We start from the raw sequence: 16,063 nt of genomic DNA on the forward strand, positions 1-16,063 counted from the left end.
CGCGACTACAAGGGTTGTGATTGGGTCGTGTTTAACACCCTGGTCGACATCCCTGCTCAGCAACCAGATCTCGCGTTTGCTCTGACTATCGTCTCTGTTTAAACGTGCGTCGGCTGGAACCATCGCGCAATGTGGTTACATTCCGTTTAGAGAGGGAGAGCGAAAGAGATAGTCTTTGTTGTCTCTTCAATATGCTGCATCGAATCTAAGATAGCTCCTCTTGCATTCAGAGGGGTTGACAGCCATGTACAGAGTAACAGAGTATCCGTATCTCGCCGAGTCAGTAAAGTAGAGTATGCTCAGGTCTCCAGCCTTCCACACCAACAGGAAATTGCAAACTCGAAGTTGGCGTGTGTGGTTGGCCCATTCACGCAGGGGTCGAGTGTCCATCGCCAACTTGCTACCAACAAGTGGGTCTACGATCCAAGCTGTTGGGGGGCCATAGCAAAGACCGCCCATCGGCTCTAACAAGAATAATAAGAGAGGAGTTGCCAGAGTACACTTCGCCCCTTCCCACTTGCAGACTGGCAAGTCATCACTCCCACCATGTGGCTCCTAGCCGTCCTTCTTCTCGCCATCGTTCCTTCAGTGACTTCCCAGTTCTTCAGCCCAACCCAGAGGAGGGAGGTTTGGAGGATTGGGGAGACGAGGAAGATTGGGTACAATACCAAGTTCACAAACTACAGCATTGCTCTCTGGCAGCAGGCACTGGCAGGGGGATCAGCAAACATAGGACCGGTTGTCGTTGGTATGTGCCTTGGATACACTTTGTCTCGAAGCAATACAAACCACTAACACCTCCTTTCAGAAGTTGTCAATGGCCCGAAGAGAGAGTTCGACTGGGAGGTTCGAACCAACAATCTAGATCTGGGTGCCTCAAACGTCTTCTTTTTCTGGTTGTTCGAAGGCATTACTACCAACCAAGGCGACACCAAGTTTCTGTCCATGTCTTCAGCCTTCTTCAACATCACCGACGAGCCTGCACCTATCGAAACCACTACTTCAACAACAGCGGCATCCACCACGACACAAGCGGCAAAGTCGATCTTGTCCGAGACTTCGACGTCAACTCAGTCCTCCCAGACCACAACTGCGGCTGAGTCAGGCTCCAGCGAGACGGCAAGAGCAGGAGGTTCTACTAACAACGGTCCGGCAACGTCAGAAAGCAACGGTTCTGGGTCGTCAGGTGGGCTTCCAGTTGGAGCTCAGATTGGAATCGGTGTCGGTGTCGGCGTTGTTGCCACTACGTGCGTTGTCTGTGGTATCTTATGGTTCAGATACTTGAAGCGGCAGCAGAAGGCACTTACCGAGCTGCAAGAAAGGGCTTTCACTCAACAGCCCCCAGCTTATCCGTATGAAATGGGTGCTATTCACAGGCCCGCGGCACCACCACCACAACAACAACAACAACAAGACGATAACGGGTACTTTGTCAACAAGAGGCCCGTAGAGATGTACTAGCGGAAGGCCTAGCGAGATTCGATTTAACCCTGGGTAATCTATCCAGTAACTAGTTATATTCGGCGCTGTAACCATAATTATGGGGTTGGGATTGATTACGATATCACGAAATTCCTGTATGTAATGGCATAGAAGTAGTGTCCCGTTGTAAGCTTTGAATACGAAAATGTTTAAAGAGGCGGAGAACTTGTGTCTCGAGACAGTTGAAAAATGGCATGAAGACGTGGTGAATTCTCTACTAACCCAGCACAGGCCCCACGGCATATGAACGCTGAACAACTGTTGCTCAACGAATACTTACCGATAATTAACAGTCAAAAGTAACTATCACCTGGTTCTGCTATGTATTTTCGAAACTTTCTATTTCACAATTTATGTTCTTGATGGATGTGGAAAATATCGCATCAAAAAGCACAGCAGCTTTAGTGTTGTCTGCAGGTACACCTTTGTGTGTGTATTCCTGGTTAGTTTGGTGATGATCGGTTATTTTGTCTTTATCTCCGAGCAGCCGTTTGTCCGCCAAATGTCTGCTGACAAACCCGAGATTCTCTATGCTGCCGTATGCGGTTAGCCTCTTGGCTCACGGACTTTAGCAACATGTATTACTAACATGCTGACGTTCGTTGTTCTATTTCAGCTCCTTGCAATGTAACCGATGATATCGCGTATTCGAGTCAGGAGTACAATCACGGCAGACCTTTTGGAAAGATTGGGCCTAGCTGTAAGATGATTTAGGGCCTCAAGCAACTGTAATATGGACTTTGACACTACCACGGAGCTCCTGGACTTTACTTTGGTCCAGGATGTTCCATCAGTGACATTTTGCAACATTTGCGACAAACCATTCAGCCAAGGTACGTCGTCCACGGACAGCTAGTACCTAAGACTAATCATCAGTGTAGAGAGTTCTCTGAAAAGGCATCTCTCCTATTGCCGACGGGCTCGTAATCGCCCTCGCCTCAGGCCAAAGCCCTGCAATGAATGCAAGGCAGCCAAAAGTAAATGTGGCCTTCAGGATCGATGTGACCGCTGCGTCAAAAAGGGCCTCGCCTGCACTTATCCCCTTACCACCAGTTCGAGACACGCTGAAGCCGTGAACGCGCTTGCTTCAGTGTCTTCCCCACCACATGGCGCAGCACGAATCGCCCAACATCATACTTCCCTCCAATTACCACGGCAACACGGAACTGAGGAACAGTACTCCGGCAATGTATTCTCCCAACTATGGGATAATTCCAAACGCCCCTTGTTCGAAAATGCCCTCGATTTTTCTGGATCCAACGGCATAAACATGGATCCGAATTTCCTTCTCACAGGTAGGATTCACGAAATAACCGTGCCAGGGGCGATGAATGACTGCCTTATATCGTCAACCAGCCAGCTTTCATTCCCTTTGAGCCAACTTGGAACCTCAAACCCCGCCGCTGAAAGCCTAGCTCCCGTCATTAGGCAGGCGATCGCCTCGTATCCCCTGATGATGCTGCGGAGAACAACCTTTCCGCCCTTCATACACCCTCATCGTGATAAAAGTCGCCTACCTGAGCCCTTGGCCAACTGCATGGGAATCGCAGCGCTGTTTGCGTCGAGGAATAATGATACCCGGCCTTTTCTGTGGAAGTCAATCTGGGAGGAACAAGAACGGTGCCTTCGCGAAGTAAATCCACGAGTGACTTTTGTTTGCTACAGTGTCCTAATGGTTACTTGCAGATGCCAAATTGGTCAAAATACGAAATATTTGCTGCAATGCAAGCCGAAATCATCTATATTATGATGCGCGTGGTGGATGGCTGTGCGCGGACCCCTCAGCATCGAGAGTATAACATGAACATGCTGTTTGCATACAAGGTCTAAGCCTTTAGAATCATGTGTTGAGTTCGAGCTGACGTTTGGAACAGGCCTTTTGGAACCAGTTGTTGGCGATTGGTGTGGCAACCTGCGGCGTAGACCGTGCCAATGGTGAAATTGACTGGGAAGACTGGGTTATGGAGGAGTCACTCACGAGGTTAGTAGATTGATTCTGCAGAAAATGCTTACTAATAACTTCATGCAGGATAGCGTGCGTGTGGTTTATTGTTGCACAAATAAGTTGCGTCAAGGTCGGCATTGACTGCAGTGTTTTGGAGGTCTGGGACACCCTTCGACTTCCGTGTCACAAAGCACAATGGGCCGCTACCACACTTGAAGATTGGAAGGAGGAAACTGATGCGCTTCAATATCTGCACAGCCGCGGCAAGCCGCCTACGAATTTCGCGGAGCTATACCAACTGAGCCGAGGAACGAATGGAATGGCCGGGTCGGATAGACTTGACTCTTGGAACGCTGGAGTAGACAACATTGGGGTTCTATTGAATGTGGTCGTCAACATGTTGTAATATGTTTGTCATTGTTACTTGATAATTCCTAACTACACCTGACAAGCTTCCCTTCCAATCGTGCTCGAATATGCGCGCACTGCAAGAAATAATGGAATTACCATAGCTCCATTACCAAGGGATGCTACCGTCTTTGTTAGAGAAGGTTCCGGTAGGGCCTCCCGGGGCTGAGGTTGCAAGCTCGACAATTCTTTGGGCCCCAACATCGACCGATGTACCTCCCTCCATGTAACCGTTCATCCTGGTCTTAACAAGACCTGGGCACACAGCGTTCGAAACACCACCGTAGGGCTTCAGAATGCGGGCGTAGTTGATCGCAAGCATATTGACAGCCGCCTTACTGGCATCGTAAGCCTTGTAGTCGGAGTGGTAAAATGGGGTACTGTCATCGCCTGAGACTTCAAGCGAACCCATCGTCGAAGAAACGAAGATAACGCGTGGATGATCGCTCTTTTGAAGGAGCGGAAGAGCAGCCTCGGTCAAAGCGGCTGTTCCAAAGACATTTGTGTTAAAGGTTTTGGAGAAGAGTTCGCGAGTAGAGGAGATTTGTCCGTCGAGGAGAACGCCGGCGTTGTTGACGAGAACATCCAGCTTTCCATGGGCTTTTGTGATTTCGTCGATAGCCTTTGCAATGGATTCATCAGAGCTGATGTCCAGCTGAACGGCAGAAACAGAGTGCCCTTCTTGCTTGAGGGTGTCTGCGACCTTGTTGCCAGAATCGAGGCTGCGGGATCCGATAATGACATGGAAATCGGGGGTCTTGGCCAGCTGGCGAACAGCGGCCTCGCCGATACCAGTGTTTCCGCCTGTGACAAGAGCAACAACCATTTTGACTAAAAGTTTTATTGAAGGTAGGTGTAAAGAAGTGGTGATGACGGTAGTTCAAGATGTGTTTGATGTGTTTGGGATGCTCTATTGCCAACAGGCGCTCCCGAGTCCTTTTATCTCTTTTTTTGACCCTCAATTTGACTGTAAGAAACGTCTTGTCATTTTGCCACAATGCTTCTGATTACAAATGGAAGAAACTGAATATGCAATTGTAGGCCAAATTCGCCGTGGAAACTGCGTTTCTATTACAGTGCCGGCGAAGTTAGTACGAATAAGTGGGGTAAATCCCGGGCCACGGCCACTTTCGCCGGTACTAAATTGCTTGCGCGGCGGTCAGACGCAATGAATTGCCGGTCGACCTCCGCGGAACTCAGATTAAATAATCAACTAAAGAACACAGGCAATACTTGTAAATTTGGTTGCTATGAGCCAAAGCTTTGGTATTTCTAAGAGGACACATCCTTTAGAGGTCTTGTGCTTTGTGTCCAAGAAAACTACGAGTTTTGCGGACATGTGACCCCAAGTGCCAATTTATCATAGGCGCTCAACCAACATCTGACGATGGATAGCCTGGCTGGCTGGTCATACATCATTCGGCGGCGATATGTCTCGATAATTTTGTACACTTAATTAATCTGAATTCGAGTATGTTTTCGTCTTTCACTTCATAAATACTAGTACCTTCTTGATTAAAGCGCTAAAAGATGACAGATGTATGTGTGAGATTTCTGCAGGTTTACAGATTGGCCCCTAAGAAGTTTCGCCAAATACGCACCTCCCACATGTCCTTCCTGAGTTTTCAAACCTCTAGAAAACGGTCAACGTTACCTACGGAAAGGTGTGGAGAGTGTTCACAACAAAACTCGTGTAAGGCAAATTACCGCGTTAGGTGCTGGAACCTGCCTTTTGAGGAGACCAAATTGGCCCAACTGTTTTGGGCTTAGCCAGCCGACAACACTCATGACTGCACAATATCGAATAAGGTTTAGACTAAGGAAGCTGTCGAGAATGCTGAACATGCTGGTGTTTTTATTTGCAGACTCACATGCCTTATCTTTTTGAGCGATCTTAAAGCGGGGTATGTCAAGAGATATCGCTAGGGCTTGAATCACAGATTATTTGTATACACTCATTCTCGGTAACCATATCTACACTGTCCAACTCAGTGCTTCGCATCTAATCGTGACGTTGCCGGAAAAGTCATTTCAAAGAACGAGCCATCTATCAGCCACTCAAATCAAGGAAACAATCAGGGAGCTGCTGACATGATAACTCACTACAGTGGACCACGATTCGGCTTGCCAGAGCGTATTAAAGGCGTTCCACTGCCAGCGATCCAAATTATAGCCCTTCTAGTTCTTGTTAATGCTATAGTGTGGGCGGCTTGCGCTGTCGTGTTGCACTTTAATCCTTCCCTGATCGGTACTGCTGCCCTGTCCTACACACTGGGACTGCGACACGCCCTCGACGCCGACCACATCGCAGCCATCGATCTTATGACGCGCCGGCTGATTGCTTCAGGCCAGCAGCCCGTCACCGTTGGCACATTCTTTAGCCTTGGTCACTCCACCATTGTCATTATCACTTGCATTGTGGTTGCCGCGACATCAGGCGCTCTGCGTGACCGCTTTGATAACTTCTCCCACGTCGGCGGCATTATTGGCACCAGTGTTAGTGCTGCATTCCTTCTTCTTCTGTGCATAGGCAACGGCTGGGTTCTATACCGTCTGGTGGTGCGGCTGCGGCAGGTCTTGCGCCCCTCCGAACCGCACCTAGCCAGAGAGGATGGTGAAGGCGAAGATGCTTTTGCAGCGCATAATTTGCAGCTAGAAGGCGCTGGCTTCATGGCGAATCTGCTCCGGAAAGTGTTCCGGATTATCGACCGCCCGTGGAAGATGTACCCATTAGGGATACTGTTTGGCTTAGGATTCGACACGTAAGTAGACAATCCGACTTTATACCAGGTGCAGCGGCATCAAAAAGGGAAGCTAAAGCAAGAAACAGGAGTTCAGAGATAGCAATAATCGGCATTGCTAGCATCCAGGGAGCACGAAATACGAGCTTATGGGTGATACTCATCTTCCCACTATTATTCACAGGTATTTACCCCTTTGAGCGCTAGATTAGGAGCAGGCTATTTAAAAGGGAGCTTTTGCTAACACCGGTCACTATAGCTGGAATGTGTCTCCTTGATACTACGGACGGCGCGCTTATGATGGCGCTTTATACTAATAAGGCTTTTGCCCGGGACACTGTGGCAATCTTATATTATTCCATCGTTCTCACAGGCATCACAGTAGTCGTGTCTGCATTCATTGGAATCATCCAGATTCTCTCGTTGGTGCAAAATGTGGCCGAGCCGAGTGGTAACTTTTGGGACGGTGTCAGTGCTATCAGCGACAATTACGATGTGATTGGCGGTAGCATCTGCGGCCTGTTTCTGATCGTTGGCATTGCTTCTGTCGTCATCTACCGTCCCTGGCGACGTCGTGTAGAACGCCGTCGAGCCCAACAGTTCCCTTCGTCCAACTCGCAAGACGTTGCCATTCCAACTGGACGGTTGTGTTCTACTCCGGCACAGGAAACGGAGCCTGAAATACCGGAATTGCTTCGACTTGACTCAAAGTGAAGGCAACTTTGGTTCAGTCGGATGGAAGGTCCTTTTTGGGGGGTAGAGGCTATTTGGGGGTGTACTAATGATTCTCGTGTTTAATTTGCAAGCTCTGGTCGCTTGTGCGAAGCTACATATGGAAGATTGTAGGCATTTGTTTCTGTTCTAATCATTAATTTGTGTTCGTATGACACCCTTGAAGTGCTGCAATCACTCAGCTTTGTCCCATACCCGACCGATGCTTTTGGTATGCGAGTTAGGGAAAAGTTGGCCCCCGGATTCAGAGAAAAGTGGTCAAAGGGCTTCTGTGGTCACTTGGCCCATGGACGACGCTATCTCCATTACGTTGCCGCTCAGTCCTTCTCCTCGGGCAACCCGGCGGGCTTCTGCAAGTTTTTGACGGTCTTGGTCTCAGTTTCGATAGCCCCGAAGGCCAACCTTCATGGCCGAGAGGCCCTCAGTAACGCACATCGTGCTGTGCCGACCCTCCCACAGGGGGTAGATGCCGACGGCGATGACGTTGCAGAACAGCCAGATAATGCCGACGGCGACCGAGCCAGTAAAGAAGAGCTTGGGAAAGACGCAGGCAAAGCCGTATATGGGCATGGGTTGAGCATTGGAAAGTCCGGGGTGTGTACCAGATCCTCTGGTGGTGCCTTTCGATCTATTCCCATGTGACTGTCACATTTGAAGGTCTCGTCCATGTATTGTCTTGCCGGCGACCCTCTGATGCAAGCCATGAAGAACAGGTAAATGATAAGATAAGCTACAAGAGGCGAAGAGCATCGCTTTTGCTTATGAGACTGGCCGACGGCATGAGGACTTTTGCTCTCAAGAAAACCATCATGTTGTAGTCATTCGCGGGTGTGGCCGCCGGCAATGCGCGCAATTCGTCTGACTGTGTGACTGCCCCAGACCCGCCGGCCCCACAATGAATGAGCACGGCTTTGCGCCGCCGGCCAACACGGGGCACACCCTGGAGGAATGGGGTCTGAAAGCCCTGCAGCACCGTGAGGCGCGAAGAAGCGCGCAGCCATCGTATCGCCCAATGAGACTGCCCTAGGCCTTATCTGCATCTAGGTAGGGTAGATACGGAAACTTCATGCCGACTTCAATGTCTATCATAGTATGCGCCGAAATGGGGGGACTCATTCATTAACTAACAAAGACGAAAACTGATATGTATTAAGATCTTTGGAGCGCTGGACCCCTTGGCAACTTCGAGCTCTTGTATATGTAGGAGAGCTGGTCAGCTAGGTTTCCCCCTAGGCCGGTGCAAAGCAGGATCACAAATCGGACCGCAAGAAAGTCTACAAGACAATCCCTGATTAATTTCATTATCATTTGTTAAGACCTATATTTCTACAAGGTTTGCAACCTTCTCAGGTAGACAGACTAGCAGTTGCAGTTTTGACTACGCAGTGCCACCTTCAACTGCCATGGAAGGTTAGTACAATTGATTCCTTTGCAACTAAACCTCACTAACACGAAGTGACAGAGGTCCGAACGGCGATCCCGGTGGAGAGAATCCCCGAGTTCCCATTGACGATTCCCGAATGGGTGACATCACAATCTTCGAGTGATGGCCTCTCCCGCCTCTTGACTCTTGTTGATTTCATCAAAGCGTCCGGCTCCAACGCCTGGATTTACGTGGCGACACACACACAAATCACCTCCCAATGGAGCCAGTTAATGGAACTGCAGACTAGAGGGTGCTCATTACCGCTGTTTGGCGTGCCCTTTGCCGCCAAAGATAATATTGATGTCGCTGGGTGGCCCACAACGGCCGCTTGCCCAGCGTATGCGGCCTTCCGAGGCGCAGTCGCCGAAGATGCACCCGTCATTGCGCGCCTCAGGGCCGCGGGCGCCATTGTAGTCGGGAAAACAAACTTGGATCAGTTCGCTACAGGACTGGTGGGCACGCGCAGCCCTTTCGGCGCCGTCTCCAACGCCTTCGACCCGGCACGGGTCAGCGGTGGCTCCAGCTCGGGCAGCGGCGTCGTCGTCAGCAAGGGAATCGTCCCGTTCTCGCTCGGTACTGACACTGCTGGCTCAGGTCGTGTCCCTGCCGGCCTGAACAACATCGTCGGCCTTAAACCTACACGCGGTGCGCTGAGTGCCAGGGGCGTTGTGCCCGCGTGCCGCACGCTCGACTGTGTGTCCATCTTCGCACTCACCGTCGACGATGCCGCTACAGTCCTCCGCGCCGCAGAGGGTTACGATTTTGAAGATTCTTACTCGCGAGAACGCCCTGCAGAATTATCACTTAGCAAGCCAGTTGGATTCGGAAATAAAGCCCCTCGAGTCGCCATCTGCCAGAGCCCAAACTGGTTCGGCAGAGAACACCAGTCTGAGGCATATGAAGCGACACTCCAGGTAGCTCAAAACCTGGGGTGGAATCTTGAGCCAGTAGACTTTTCAGATCTTTTCAAGCTTGCTAGCTTCTTATATGAAGGCCCATGGGTCGGTGAGCGATATGCCGCAATCCGGGAGTTTATCCAGACTCATGGCGAGGACATGGATCCTGTGGTACACGGTATCATTAAGAAAGCGGAGAATTTCACCTCAGTGGATCTGTTCGAGAACGAATATCTACGCCAGGATCTTACTCGCAAGATCACAAGCCAGTTCGCCGATTACGATGCCCTGTTGGTTCCCACTACGCCAACCTTCCCTACGATGGAAGATTTAAAGCGTGAACCTGTGCGGGAAAATTCAATTCTAGGAACTTATACCAACTTCGTTAACTTCCTCGATTGGTCTGCAGTTGCGATACCTTCCGGATTTCGCGCGGATGGCCTGCCTTTTGGCATCACGCTTATTTCAGATAAGTGGGAGGAGCCCAAGCTGCTGGATTTCAGTCGAAGGATTCTCTCCATATCTGAGAGACCGCTAGGGGCCACCTACAAAATTTATAGAGAACCTCAACCGGAAGAAACCAGCAGCAGTGCGGCCAATGATGACACAATCTCTATAGCAGTTGTTGGAGCACATCTCCGAGGATTTCCCCTCAACAAGGATTTGGTCTCCAGAGGCGGAACCTTTGTGAGCACGACCAGAACCGCACCGAAATATCAGTTGTTTGCTCTTGCTTCCACCTCGTCGCCGATTCAGAAACCTGGTTTGAGGCGAACCGAGGATGCTGTCTTGGGCACGGCTATAGAAGTCGAGGTCTGGAGCCTTCCGCAGTCGCAGTTTGCCAGCTTCATTCAGACTGTGAAGTCGCCGCTCGGGATCGGCTCTTTGGAGCTAGAGTCTGGCGATTGGGCACATGGCTTCGTATGTGAGCCATACGGTATTGATGGTGCTGTCGATATCAGCCACTTCGGAGGCTGGCGTGGCTACACCAGCAGTTGCGCGTCGGCCAAAGACACGCCGCCGCCCACACCTCCGGTGCAACCGGAGCCCACAAATTCCCAACATTTGAATACTGAGAAGGATGTAACCACGTTTCCAAAACCAAACATCAAGCGAGTGTTGGTCGCCAACCGTGGCGAAATCGCCGTACGGCTCATCAAGACCCTGCACAGAATGGGCATTGAGTCTGTTGCCATCTACTCAGCTGATGATGCTTCCGCGGCCCACGTCAAGCAGGCGACGGTCGCCGTCCTTCTGGCGGGCAACAGCGTATCTGAGACGTACCTCAACGGTACCCAAATTCTGAAGCTAGCTGTCCAGGAGAATGCGGACGCGGTGATACCAGGATACGGCTTCCTTGCCGAGAACGCAGACTTCGCCAAGGCTGTTGAGGAGGAAGGATTGGTCTGGATAGGACCCACGCCGGCTCAGATGCGCGACCTGGGCATGAAGCACCGCGCTAGAGACATAGCTATGGAGGCCGGGGTGCCCGTCGTACCTGGAAGCGCTCTACTGGCGAGCGTCGAAGACACGGTCTCTGAAGCGAACCGTATCGGTTATCCAGTCATGCTAAAGAGCACGGCCGGTGGCGGCGGAATTGGACTGCGCATGTGCGAAGACGAGGCATCGCTCGTCGAGGGCTTCGACGCAGTGCAGCGCCTTGCAAAGGCCAGTTTTGGAGACGGAGCTGTCTTTCTCGAGCGCTTTGTGCAAAAGGCGCGGCATATCGAGGTCCAGGTCCTGGGAGATGGCCAAGGCAACGTCGTTTCTATTGGAGAGCGCGACTGCTCCCTGCAGAGGCGCAACCAGAAGGTCATCGAGGAGTCTCCAGCAGTGTTTGTCCCTGAGCACGTTCGCGAGAACATGTGGAAAGCTGCCGTGTCGCTGACTTCTGCGGTCAAGTACAGAAATGTGGGCACGGTCGAGTTCATATTTGACGTTGATAAAGAAGAGTTCTTCTTCTTGGAAGTCAACACACGCCTGCAAGTCGAGCATCCCGTGACAGAAGAAGTCTCAGGGTTGGACCTTGTGGAGTGCATGCTCAATGTAGCAAAGGGTGTCACGAAGTTGCCTGAATGCCGGATTAAAGGAGTTGCTATCGAGGCACGAATATATGCAGAGTGCCCTTTGCAGAACTTTCGTCCCTCTCCTGGGCGACTCTTGGATGTTGAGTTCCCTAGCAACATCAGGGTCGACACTTGGATAAAACCAAACACCGAACTATCGCCGTTCTATGATCCCTTAATTGCGAAAATCATAGCCGTGGCCGACACTAGAGAAGATGCAGTTTCCAAGATGCTCGAAGCCTTGCGAGCGACTATTATTACCGGGGTAGAGACCAATATCGAATATCTCACTCAAATCGTCAGCTCCAGAATGTTCAGCGATGGAAGCTTCCACACAAAGTCACTCGATGACTTTGTAGTAGAGAGCCAGGCCATTGAGATTTTAGAACCAGGAGCCTCGACGACAGTTCAGGATTATCCAGGCCGTGTGGGCTTCTGGCATATCGGAGTTCCTCCCTCAGGCCCCATGGATAACTATTCACTGAGGCTTGCCAACCGACTCTTGGGCAACCTTGGAGACGCTGCGGCGTTGGAATGCACTGCCCAAGGGCCTTCCATGCGCTTCCATTCCGATGCGGTAATTGCCGTAGCTGGAGCACCGGTCGACCTGCATATCGACGGACAGCCGGCAGATGCTCAAAAAGCGGTTTCGGTTAGGGCCGGGCAAAAACTCACCATCGGAACTATGAAAAACGGCTATCGCTGCTATTTGGCCATCCAAGGCGGATTTAACGTGCCGGAAGTGTTTGGCAGCAAGTCGACGTTTACTCTTGGCAAACTTGGTGGACACAATGGTCGGGCTCTTCAAGCTGGAGACATCCTGCGCTTCATTGGCCATGAAGGCGGAACCTTCAAATCTGAACTACCATATGAAGGCTTGACTGCCCCAGCTATTCCCCTTCCCACTCCTGAAGAGCCAGTCTGGAAACTGGCTGTAGTCCCTGGCCCGCACGGAAGTCCAGACTATTTCACTCCGGATAGCTTTTCTGATCTCTTCACGAGTGAGTGGACCACGCATTACAACAGCAATCGGCTGGGAATTCGTCTCACGGGACCCAATCCGGACTGGGCACGGGCGACCGGTGGTGAAGCAGGTCTACACCCATCCAACATTCACGACAACCCATACCCTATCGGAGGTGTTAGTTTCACCGGCGATGAGGCGGTGGTGTTGACATTCGATGGGCCGAGCCTAGGCGGGTTTGTGGTATTTGCCACAGTGATCAAAGCAGACCTTTGGAAACTTGGCCAATTGCGGCCCGGTGATCGCATCATGTTTTACCCCGTTACGGTTGACGAGGCTCTAAAGATGAACTCTTTACTTGATTCATCCATCGAAAAGCTAACCGCTTTAACGGTGTCGGATCCCTTCAACGAATCACCCGTCACTGATGTTCTCCCTCTCGTACCCAGCATATATCAGTTCGGTAACAAGGATTTCCAATTCAGTGCCCGACAGGCTGGAGACTGCGCGATGCTTCTCGAGTTTGGGAATTATGACGGCTTCAACCTCCGGCAGACAATTCGCATCGCCGATTTCATAGCACGCCACAAAACCCAGCCGATTCCAGGAGTTCAGGAGTTAACATCAGGAGTGAAAACATTGTTGGTCAACTATGCGTCAGACGTACAGCCATCTGTTATCCTTTCAGCCCTCACAGAACATGCCCAGGCTACATCTACCGATCTTTCACATAATTATCCATCTCGCAAGGTCCGCCTCCCGATTGCGTTCGATGACACAGTAAGCAAGGCTGCAGTCGCAAGATATGCCGCCACACTCCGTGCCTCGGCTCCATATCTTCCCAGCAACGTCGAATTTCTACAGAAACTCAACTTTCAAGACGGCGACGGTGATGTGGAAACGGTGATGAACTCGGCTACCTTTCTTGTCCTCGGCTTAGGCGACGTGTATCTAGGCTCACCATGCGCCATACCATTGGACCCGCGGCATAGATTGTTCGGAACGAAGTACAATCCTCCCCGTTCATTCACTCCGCTCGGATCCGTAGGCATCGGCGGCCAATACCTATGTATATATGCGGCGGACTCACCAGGTGGCTACCAGATTGTGGGCCGAACGATACCTATTTGGTCCAACGATAAAAACCGGCAAGTAAGTGAGTCGAATGAAGACCGAAGAACCCTACCTTGGCTCTTTGAATTGCTCGATCAGATCAGTTTCTATCCCGTCAGCGAAGAACAACTCGATGCTGCCATTGCTACTGGACAGACCGAGAAGCTGGTTATACTAGAAGAAGGGGCACTGAGTGTCACTGAATACGAGAAGTGGCTCGCGGAAAACCACCTTGACATCGAGGCAGTGGTTAAAGCTCGCGGAGAGACGATGCGTCAAGCAGATGTACACAAGGAGCTGCTCCAGCCGTACAAACCACCCAATGTTGCAACACGGACAGTTGATGAGACAGATATCGCCGAAGAAGACGGAGAAAGAGTGAAGGCACAGATTCCCGGGAGGTGTTTCAAGACTGAAGTTGTGGAAGGTGACTTTGTCGAGGAAGGAAGTACATTGGTAAGTCATCTTGCACCTCCTCTGTCACTAAGCAGCCCACAAGCTTGTGATAGATTTTCTGACGAAATGCTATGCAGATTTGGATTGAATCAAACAAGATGGAAATCAAAATCCCATCCCCGTTTAAAGGAGTTTGCTCTAAAGTTTTGGTCAAGGAAGGAGATCTACTTGGCCCACATGATGATGTAGTCCTCATCAAGCGAGCATAGTACCATTTTTGGCCGCTCTCACGGAAAATCGTACACATAATAAGATACCAACCCCGTGTAAAGAGAACCTCTGTAAGCTAGACCCTGGTTGTTAACGTCCCACACCCACTTCTGGGCACCCCCCACATTTGGGCACCCCATTTACACCAAAAACGCCGTTTTTCGAAATTCTATATTAAACTAACTACTATACTTACTAAGAAAAGAAAATATATATAAACTATGTTAAGTATAATTATAGCCATCTAATTTTTTATAAAGGTTTAAATATAATAATAGTTATAATATAGAAGTTTAAAACTAAAAGCTTTAAAATGTTAGTAGATACTAGTAACTTACTAGTATTCCTTAACATTAGAAAAATATATTTTCGCTCATATATACTTATTTAAAAAATCTAGGAAATTAATATTTATACTTATTAAAAGTATATAATTATATCTAAAAGAGATTTAAAGTATTACTTTAGTAAATATAGTATAATTAAGGGTTAAAATTCTATAATAGAAACTTTTCTTAGGGGAAATTTTAAAATATTATTCTAAGCTTAAAGAATTTTTTACTAAGTATAAGAATATATAAATCTACTATATCTTACTTAAAAATTCTAATCATATTAGTTAAATATCTCTACCTATTTTATATATTAAGATATAGGCTAGGTAAATTAGTATTATAAATGTTAAACCTTGAATTTATAATACTTATTATCAATAATACTAGTATATAGCTACTTAAGTATTATAATTAAGTCTTAATCTATTTAACATATATTTATTCTCTTTAATAAGTAAAGTATTTAGTTTAATATAGAATTTCGAAAAACGGCGTTTTTGGTGTAAATGGGGTGCCCAAATGTGGGGGGTGCCCAGAAGTGGGTGTGGGACGTTAGTGTTACGACCCGTTGGACATGGTCGCCAACACGACCCCGCCTGGATCCCGGCGGCTAACGCAGGGCATATGTAACCCAGCCGGACAGGTGTAACCAGGGATCCTCGGAACGGAAGAACTATGGACAAGTCACGTGGCCTCGGGGATAACGCGGGGTAAGGACAACCCGGGCTGGATATGTTGGATATGTCAGATATCCAACCGATCCCCGGATATGTTGGATATGTCAAATATCCAACATAGCCAAGATAAGGAGGACCGTTCAGGACTTGTATATAGGATGGACTCGAGCCGGGCTCGAGGACAGACTTCCATAGCTCTTTAGCAATCAACTTTGTGATTACCCTAACCGGTACTTTCAGCTATACCTAAGTAACGACTACTCTACGACTCTTGTTAAGGCCTTGACTGATCACCAAGACCTTTGAAGATCTACGATCTATTCGACCAGGACCACGGAACGACTGTTACTACTCTCAATCCCTGGCTTACTGTTAACACAAACCCACTGTCAGTTAGCTAGCCGTAACACTTTGATTGCTCCTGTTCAGTAAGTCACCTTTTGAGAACTACTAAACAGTATAGACAAGATGTCTTCTCGCGCTTCTGCCAAATCACCTACTCCAGGATCCTCATCCTCTTCGCGCAACCAGCCTCAGAGCCTCGCGCAGGAGCCTGCTAACACTAAGGACTTCGACATGCCGGACCTCAAGTACGACTCCGATGGAGATAGC

General features: G+C 49.4%; 6 protein-coding genes across 6 annotated transcripts; 4 read left to right on the forward strand and 2 right to left on the reverse strand.

Moving 5' to 3' along the window:
* Positions 1–546: 546 nt before the first annotated feature.
* On the forward strand, positions 547–1,461 carry CTRU02_200971 (uncharacterized protein; the record flags this gene model as incomplete). The annotated part of the gene is made up of 2 exons (XM_036718987.1): positions 547–748; positions 809–1,461. The coding sequence occupies 2 exons, from the start codon at positions 547–549 to the stop codon at positions 1,459–1,461; spliced, it is 855 nt and encodes a 284-aa protein (XP_036589987.1).
* Positions 1,462–2,809: 1,348 nt separating this feature from the next.
* On the forward strand, positions 2,810–3,833 carry CTRU02_200973 (C6 finger domain; the record flags this gene model as incomplete). Its single annotated transcript, XM_070203771.1, has 4 exons — positions 2,810–3,115; positions 3,169–3,306; positions 3,357–3,463; positions 3,512–3,833. 4 exons carry the CDS (start codon positions 2,810–2,812, stop codon positions 3,831–3,833), a joined length of 873 nt encoding a protein of 290 aa, XP_070062353.1.
* A 111-nt stretch (positions 3,834–3,944) lies between these two features.
* On the reverse strand, positions 3,945–4,661 carry CTRU02_200974 (short chain dehydrogenase family; the record flags this gene model as incomplete). The annotated part of the gene is made up of 1 exon (XM_036718989.1): positions 3,945–4,661. The coding sequence occupies one exon, from the start codon at positions 4,659–4,661 to the stop codon at positions 3,945–3,947; it is 717 nt and encodes a 238-aa protein (XP_036589989.1).
* Positions 4,662–5,926: 1,265 nt separating this feature from the next.
* CTRU02_200975 (High-affinity nickel transport protein nic1) lies at positions 5,927–7,290 on the forward strand (the record flags this gene model as incomplete). The annotated part of the gene is made up of 3 exons (XM_036718990.1): positions 5,927–6,597; positions 6,666–6,760; positions 6,836–7,290. 3 exons carry the CDS (start codon positions 5,927–5,929, stop codon positions 7,288–7,290), a joined length of 1,221 nt encoding a protein of 406 aa, XP_036589990.1.
* A 335-nt stretch (positions 7,291–7,625) lies between these two features.
* On the reverse strand, positions 7,626–7,878 carry CTRU02_200976 (sodium symporter family protein; the record flags this gene model as incomplete). The annotated part of the gene is made up of 2 exons (XM_070203772.1): positions 7,626–7,658; positions 7,711–7,878. The coding sequence occupies 2 exons, from the start codon at positions 7,876–7,878 to the stop codon at positions 7,626–7,628; spliced, it is 201 nt and encodes a 66-aa protein (XP_070062354.1).
* Positions 7,879–8,711: 833 nt separating this feature from the next.
* Positions 8,712–14,438, forward strand: CTRU02_200977 (urea carboxylase; the record flags this gene model as incomplete). The annotated part of the gene is made up of 3 exons (XM_036718991.2): positions 8,712–8,718; positions 8,771–14,229; positions 14,307–14,438. 3 exons carry the CDS (start codon positions 8,712–8,714, stop codon positions 14,436–14,438), a joined length of 5,598 nt encoding a protein of 1,865 aa, XP_036589991.2.
* Between the last annotated feature and the right edge of the window lie 1,625 nt (positions 14,439–16,063).

The sequence above is a fragment of the Colletotrichum truncatum genome (assembly GCF_014235925.2).
Source record: "Colletotrichum truncatum strain CMES1059 chromosome Unknown Contig_0001, whole genome shotgun sequence".
NCBI lineage: Eukaryota > Fungi > Ascomycota > Sordariomycetes > Glomerellales > Glomerellaceae > Colletotrichum > Colletotrichum truncatum.